Source organism: Lytechinus pictus, chromosome 3, assembly GCF_037042905.1.
Source record: "Lytechinus pictus isolate F3 Inbred chromosome 3, Lp3.0, whole genome shotgun sequence".
Classification (NCBI taxonomy): domain Eukaryota; kingdom Metazoa; phylum Echinodermata; class Echinoidea; order Temnopleuroida; family Toxopneustidae; genus Lytechinus; species Lytechinus pictus.
In genome coordinates this window covers 76,677,680-76,686,122 of record NC_087247.1, presented here as the reverse complement: position 1 = coordinate 76,686,122, position 8,443 = coordinate 76,677,680, and the positions used below count along the sequence as shown (strand labels likewise).

The 8,443-nt window shown below is 34.8% G+C and overlaps 1 protein-coding gene across 1 annotated transcript; it reads left to right on the top strand.

Moving 5' to 3' along the window:
* The first annotated feature begins 259 nt into the window (after nt 1-259).
* LOC129258042 (uncharacterized) lies at nt 260-6,747 on the top strand. Its single transcript, XM_064097744.1, has 5 exons — nt 260-456; nt 2,441-2,554; nt 3,305-3,382; nt 5,422-6,184; nt 6,681-6,747. Exons 1-5 carry the CDS (start codon nt 412-414, stop codon nt 6,743-6,745), a joined length of 1,065 nt encoding a protein of 354 aa, XP_063953814.1. The 5' UTR covers nt 260-411; the 3' UTR covers nt 6,746-6,747.
* Nucleotides 6,748-8,443: the final 1,696 nt, after the last annotated feature.

Here is an 8,443-nt window from a genome sequence, read left to right as displayed (position 1 = left end):
GTATGCAATCATTATTTTCGACCGTTTCAGAGTACAGCCCGGTATTTCACGAAATTCTATAAAATCGAGCTTCTGGCAAAAAAAAAAAACAACGGGAAGACTAATGTTTACAATGCAATAAAGTGTAAATTTGGTTTTGAAACCTCCCCAAAAATGCCAAAGGATCCTTATCCCCTGGGGGTCTTCCTTCATGAATATGTAGATTTGCAAGACAACCACCTGCCTTTCAGGAAGTTTACCAAGCCGTGACCTTAGAAACGAGACAGAGTCCATGTTGCGGCAATAACACAGACGCAAACATCGCTATCGCAGAACAAACGACGTGTTATCACTATTCGTGATTTTATAAAGCTGTTAAATTGGACTACCTTTTAAAGAATTTGTGACAAGATATTGAGTTTTGCCAAGGAAATGGGTGGGCAAAGAGATAGAACAGCGAATAGTCAAGGAAGTTGGGTAAGTTGAAGATATTATGCGTATATATATATGTATTGACTGAATTCGAGTTGTCTTCATTTGGTACTTCGTAATAATATGTATATGTGTGTATATATATAGAGAGGCCTACGCACACGTCAAAATAATGAAATAAAAAATAGTGAAAAAATTAATCCAAAAAAAGTCCCTCGGAGAGGACCTTAAGCTGTCGGTCCCCTGGTTGCTTGCTCACAGGCATTCGTGCTTTCTTAGCAGTCAGGTAAAAAACCTCGATATAACAAAATGTCACTTTACCAATTTTACAAACTAGGTAATTTTCTTGGACTTTTCTTTGGTTATTTTGCTCATTTATTATAGTGATGACAAAAATCATTCATTTTCGGATATGTTTAATTATCAGTGATAATCACTGTATGAAGCCAATATATACACAGGCCAAATTACCATACAAAAGCCACACTGAAAAGTGTCAGCATAAAACAGGCTGATTTAGGGGAAAATATGGCACATTTTTTTCGGGGAAGTTCAGGCTACTAGAAAAATGTGATCTGAATTGATTATTAACTTGTGTTTGGCATGTATGGAAAAAGACAATTCAGGGGCTTCTTTTGACAGTAAGGACAAGTTTATATGATCATTTTGAATAAGGATTTAGAGATAAATTGCAAACCCTTAATTTTGTGTGTGTTGAGATTGCCATTTCTCCATGCATTTTCTATGGGAAAATGAAATTTCTGTTTTGCACAATTTTTTTCACTTTGTCGCAATTTTTCATTGTGATCTGGTTTCCAGATCTTTATAAAAATCATACCATCAGATAGAGCATAAAAAATCCTATTGGACTCTTTATGGACAAGTTTTTGGCATTAATAATAAATTTATAACAGCTCTCGGAAGCTAAAAATTTGGATTTGTGTGTGTCCATTTCTTAACTACACAGCCTATGGCAGAGAAATGCTGAAAATTTACCTCATTTCATTCTTCTTTTTTGCAGCCAATAATTGGATTTTTTTCAAAAATGGTACATTTCTGTCAGTCTGAAGGTCATTTCTCTTCAAATTCACAAAGAAAATGTGATATTTTCTTGAAATAAGAAAAATAATTTTTTTCTCCAGACACCCTAGTATATGTAGGGCAATAACAGTTTGTCTTTATTTATATATATATATATATATATATATATATATATATATATGTTTATATATATATATATATATATATATACGTTTATATATATATATATATATACAATGTATATATATAATATATAGACATACATATATATATATATAACAATATTACATTCCGCGTGTTGGACACTGATGAGATAAAAAAGACAGAGGTAATGCATTGTAGTTCCAACAAAGTTTATTTCCAAGTATTCTCCTAATTTTCAATGCAAACGTTGGAAAAAAAACTTTGTTGGAACTTTAATGCATATTACCTCTGTGTATACAGGGTGTAGTCATGAAAAAGAAGCATATGTCACTACATAAAACAAAAATAACTTGAAAAGAACGAGGAAATATATTTGGTGTATATTGACTTGAAAACGGGAGGTTTTAGTACAACAGGACTACACATCTTGTTTAACAGACAATGCACATGATGCAAGCACCAGGAACAATGAAGACATAGACCCCGAGCAAATTATGTTTCTTAAAGTTATGAAAAAATGTTTATGTAATATAACATAACATAATTATAATGACCAATAATTTCTTCTTTCCCACGTTGTTTCTCTTTCTCCCTCTTTTTCTCCATTTCCCCATTTTTTTTGGGGGGGCAGCCGATCGGGGGGTTGGGGCATGAGCGGGACTCGAACCAGCCCTCACGTTGAGATCTACAATCTTATCCGAAACAAGCTGCGCTGCCTCTCCACATACATGTGTTATATTCTTTCGAATGAAATATTTACCTTGGATATTAAGTCAACTTATGTAAATGATTTATTGGTTAAAAAATAATTAAGAATATCAATTATAAATTTCATCCCTTAAAGCATTCAACTGGATACTATGGCCATTTCCGTAGCAAGCATCGGAATGATTTCATCAATCAATACAGACAGCAAGCAAAACCATCCCCACCTCAGAAGTTCCATGATATGATCACTGTAAGTATGTCTCAAGCTTCCACTTTTGTTTATAAATTCATTGTTTATTGCAGCATTATGTGATCATTTTATTTTTTAATAAAAGTTAGAAGGCACAATTTCACACTAGCACATAAGTATGTGTATTACATAGTTTTGATAATCTTCTGCCTTTATATACTAGTAGTGAATAAAGAATTAAAATTAATATCTCTAAGTGTATTAAAAACATATATTTTTTTGTCAGATGTGAACAATTACAGGTTGTATAGCATGACAAATACAGCAGTTTATAGCCATGTGTTTTGATGGCATATAGAATATCAGAATTTGAGGTATCGTATACATGTATATTCATGAGAACTGGTTATAGTGGAATAATTAAGCCCGTTATTGTAATTTCTTCTTTTTTTTGTTTCTTATTATGTGTTATTTACTTGTAGCCAATACTCTGAAACATATAATTGTAGTAAACAACTACACCGTTTTGTATGAATGTATCTCTTCCATTCTCACAAAATAGAGTTTCTCATGATGTGCTGGGCATATATTTTGTCTAACTTAAAGGAACTGTGGATATGTGCCATCTGTCATTCTCTTTTTTTTTTGCATAAATTACTGTGGAGCGATACAATGAATTTCAATGTTGTCCACATTTCTTGTATTTTTTAATGAATGAATGAAATGATTTTAGTACTTACTTATACTTAAACATCATCACTTGCAATAAAAGTTTATTAATTAGTATAAATAATTTTTCTTAAATCTCAGGATCGTCCAAGCACCCATCACTTCTCTCATCATGACAATCGATTTTCCTTTCTCAACACTGTAGACAGTTTTCAAGGGGTAAGTCTTCAACAAATCTAGAATGGCATATTTCAAGAAGCTCCTTTTAGCTTTTATCAATCTAAGTTACAGTCAAGGTGAATGAATTTCTATGAGGATTTTAACCATGTTTATTATAATCAGAGTAAAATTGAATTCATATATATATATACATATACAATTTTATTTCTAAGGTACTAAACCCTTTGTGTATATATAGTGTGTGTGTATATATATATATATATGTAAACAACTACACCATATATATACATATATATGTGTGTGTGTGTGAGGGTGTGTGCGTGCGAGTGTTCGTGCGTGGGTGTATGTGTGCATGTGTGTGTAAACCTATAGATTCAACTGAAGAGTGAATTTGATCTCTTTTTAATTACATATATGTATATCAGTGTTAAATGTTGCAGAGAATCAGTGGATTCAAAATTTTAGTATATATGTTTAGAATAAATTTTATTCTATTGCATTTATGACACAAAGAATAGTATAATTACTACCTTTTGAGGTAATAACATTTTCTTAGTAAATACCATGAACTATTGTAACAAGTGGAACACCTCTGGCAGTCTCACATGCTTCACGCGATTCAATGTAGCAGCAGTGCTGACTTTGAAAACTACTATACTTCTGTTACTTCGGTTAAAATTTGGTGTAGACGCCGCCGCCGTCGGAAAAGCGGCGCCTATAGTCTCACTCTGCTATGCAGGTGAGACAAAAACCAAGAACATACTTTTTCCTAGAAGCAATCTCAGGGCATGAGCGCCCTTATAGTATACACATTTTTCACGTTATATTAATATATATGAAAACAAATTATCCCCGACCTACAAAATGTTGTAGTAGTAGTTTGGCATCCTCTACGTTCCTAACAAGAGAATGTCTCCTACCTTTAAAAAATGAGAGAAAATGGTGACAGAAAACGTTGCGGTGAATCAAAACAATTCATATCAAGTCAGCATCACCCTTTTTCAAATTTTTTGCCAAAAGAATATTGCCTTTACAAGAAGTAGGAGTAATGTAAATATATAATGAAACAAAATTTGAATAAACTGTACTGGTCTTTCTTATTCTACATCTGATTGTGATAAATTTATTCTTGCTTTATTCGTTCTATTGATAGTGAAATCAAAAACTTGATCTTTTGACCCTGAGATGACCTTTAACCTCATCACCCTCATGAACACACATGCCGTATTACCCAAGGATCATATGTACCAAGTGTCAACATAACTGATGCAGAAATAAAAGAAATTAGAGCAATTTGAACAAAAACTTGACCTTTTGACCCCTAGATGACATTTGACCCATCACTCTCATGGACACATGTGGTATTACCCAAGGATCATATGAACCCAGTGTCAACATAATTGATATAGAAATAAAGAAATAAGAGCAAGTTGAACAAAAACTTGAACATCATTTGAAGTTTTGACCCTATATGACCTTTGACCCATCACCCTCATGGACACACATGTGGTATTACCCTAGGATCATATGGGTGTCAACATAATTGATGCAGAAATAAGGAAATGAGAGCAAGTTGAACAAAAACTTAAACATTTTTGGAACAGACTGACCTCATATCATTTGACCCCTAGATAACCTTTGACCCCATCACCCTCATGGACACATGTGTGGTATTACCCAAGGATCATATGTACCATGTATGAACTTAACTGATGCAAAAATAAAGAAATGAGAGAAAGTTGAACAAAAACTTTAACATTTTCGATCAGACTACCAGCTTACAGACCAACAGGAAAAGTGATTACTTGGTCTCTACCGAACTTCATTCAGGCAAGACAAAAAAGAGAAAAAATTTTGATTTATCATCTGACTTGCCAGCAGGCCCTGAATTATCTTTTTTAATCAATCTCCTCTACAAAAATCTGCCATGCATCTGGCTCGAATATACAAGGCACCATATTTGTTATGACTTTGCTGGGATTTGACCTCCCATTAAGTCTTGCATTCTAAACAACTAAAACTTTCTTATTTTAATATGTTTAACCTTGAGTTCTCTTTCTTTCTGTATTTGCTTTCAGAACCTTGGAAAAAAGAAAGTGCAGTCAAATTATAAGACAAAATTTATCCCTGACTTTATTGCATGGGTGCCACACAAGAAAGAATTAGAGGAGGCAGGCCCCAAAGTTTCCAGCTACAGAGAGACCTTCAAGAGTGATGATTCATCTCGTGTCCCACAGATCTTAGTACCTAGTGTCAGGGCCCCTCGGCCTCCCCCTGAGCCAAACCGAAGGCCTTTGCTCAATACACCTTACATTGACAAAAAGAATGCTGAGGATGAGCTTGAACCACTATCTACTACCTATCAGCTGACACATAGGCATTCTCAACCAAATAGAATGATCAATACCAACATGAACACAGGAACAGTAGATCAAGATCAAGTACCAGATAAAAAAACTATGAGCTTCATCAATCCGAAGATTGCTTCAGTCCATGAGAATCCTGTTCAATCAGTGACTAGGTTACGTAGATCAAGGATAACCTCTGCCCCAGCCTTCAGATCAAGTGTTGCAGATTGCATGATTTGGCATAGTCATGGGGACACAGAGCAGGTCCATGTGCTGCCTGTTCGGAGGGAGCGTCCAAAAACTGTCATAGGGCTTTTACCAGAAATCCCAAATGATGATAGGAATGACCCATCAGTGAATGGAACACTACCAAGATTAGCTCAATCAGGACCTAGTCATTCCTCTCTCTTTGGTGTAACCCCATCTGCAACATCAACAGTACCAATGGAGGCGATGACTTCTTCAATGATTACAGATACTGATTACTCGGTTACACTTCGTAATTCCGAAGGTTCGTAATTCCGAAGGTTCTTCCTTCCGAAGGTTCGTCATTCCGAAACACGTAAATTGCCTATACCTCGATGTTCGTTAATCCGAAAACGTAAAAGGGTTCGTTAATACGAACATTTGTGGCGTTATTCCGAAGGTTCAATAATCCGAAAAAGAAACAAGGTTCGATGTTCCGAAGGTTCGTTAATCCGAAAACGAAATAAGGTTCGTTGTTCCGAAGGTTCGTTAATCCGAAAACGAAATAAGGTTCGTTGTTCCGAAGGTTCGTTAGTCCGAAAACGAAATAAGGTTCGTTAATCATTTCGTTTTCGGACTAACGAACCTTCGGAATTACGAACCTCATTTCGTTTTCGGACTAACGAACCTTCAGAATTACGAACCTTATTTCGTTTTCGGATTAACGAACCTTCGGAAATACGAACCTTCGGAATAACCGAACCTTCGGAATAACGAAGCTTCGGAATTACGAATGTATGCGGATTACTCACATCAAGGAGCTGCCCAAGCATGTCATAAAAAAGCACTGATGAGTGACAGCATATGATAGACTGCAATTAGAACTTATTTTGCCCTTCTGACAAAATTTAAAAGTCAGCTATTTACTCACTTGAGTTATATTAAAAATATCCTGGACTCATGGCTGTTAGTGATTCCTGAGCAGAGATAAGATATGAAACAAAGTTAAGGAACAATTACTGTATCATAGCATTCAGATAAGGCAAGGCACATCACCTCATTTATGTTAATAAATGTGCACTATATGCTTCCAAGTCTCAAAGCAATCCAAAGGTGCACAAACTCATGACACCATGCCCTTATAATTTCATGACTTAAGTGATATGATGTAATAGTGGTTTCATTATTACATCATGAGTTATGTTATTGTTGAATGGTGTCATGAGTTTATCTGCAAAATACAATACAAATCTGCAAGACAATGTGCGCCAACTTGTTTTAATTTCTGCTAAATTTTCATCAGTGTTTCAATGGTCCACATTTTACTGTCCCATTGTAACAAAGAAATGCCCCTTGCCCCTACAATATTGTTGAGACCTATGTCTCATTGGCTTTTTTGTCACACCATGTCAAGGACAAGTCAACCCCAACAAAAGTTTGATTTGAATAAAAAGAGAAAAATCCAACAAGCATAACACTGAAAATTTCATCAAAATCGTATGTAAAAATAAGAAAATTATGGCATTTTAAAGTTTCACTTAATTTCACAAAACAGTTATATGCACACCCTGGTCAGTATGCAAATGAGGGAACTGATGACATCACTCACTCACTATTTCTTAATCTTATGTATTTTTTATATGAAATATGATATATTCTAATTTTATCCTCATTTTCTTGTGAAACAAATTTTTATTTCTCCCTGAATATGTTGAATTACCATGGCTTAAAATTTTATGGTTCAGTCAAGGTGGTCCTTATTGTCAAATCTGCAAAAATTGAAATAATGTATAACTCGAACAATAAAAAACAAAAGAAATAGTAGGGACATCATCGATTCTCTCATTTGCATGTGACTAAATTGTGCATATAACTATTTTGTGAAATATAAGCGAAACTTTTGAATGTCATAACTTTCTTAAATTATCAGCATTATGCTTGTCTTATTTTTCTTTATTGATTCAAATCAACATTGTTATGAGGTGGACTTGACCTTTATATGGCAAATAAAGGTAATGGGTTGTTGTGTTTGCAGTCTTAGGATGAGAATAAAAGCCGTTATTAAGTTACTTGTATCATTTACATGATTGGTTATGTGCTAAGAACAAAGCAGTGGCGTACCTAGGATTTTCCGAAGGGGGGGGGGCAAATTCGTCCGCCAAAAAATTTGACAAGCAAAAAAAAAAAAGATCTTCAACAACAAAGGATTTCGTACCAGAAAAAAAATTTGACAAGCAAAAAAAAAAAAAGGTCTTCAACCACAAATCAACCACAGATAAAGGATTTCATACCAGAAAAAAATTTGAAAAGCAAAAAAAAAAGGCCAAGTTCAAAGGAGCAGGCCACTTGTGGCTCGTCAGGGATCAGTCCCTTGCATGGGTTGTGATTCATCAGGGGGGGGGGGCAATCTGCCCCCCCCCATAGGTACGCTAATGCAACAAAGGTATTTTTTAATGTACAAAGGGTGATGGTTGTATCAGGCTTTGAGAGTTTTATGGTGCAATTGAAATATATGTATATGTCCATGTTTGTACAATGTAGATTTCCAGTATTGTGGGTTGATTGT

Bases quoted from the DNA above. Each gene is read 5' to 3' on its own strand.
- LOC129258042 (XM_064097744.1), top strand. From the start codon at position 412: ATGGGTGGGCAAAGAGATAGAACAGCGAATAGTCAAGGAAGTTGG. The intron at 457-2,440 runs GTAAGTTGAAGA...CATCCCTTAAAG, and splicing joins CGAATAGTCAAGGAAGTTGG to CATTCAACTGGATACTATGG. The intron at 6,185-6,680 runs CACTTCGTAATT...GAATGTATGCGG, and splicing joins AGATACTGATTACTCGGTTA to ATTACTCACATCAAGGAGCT.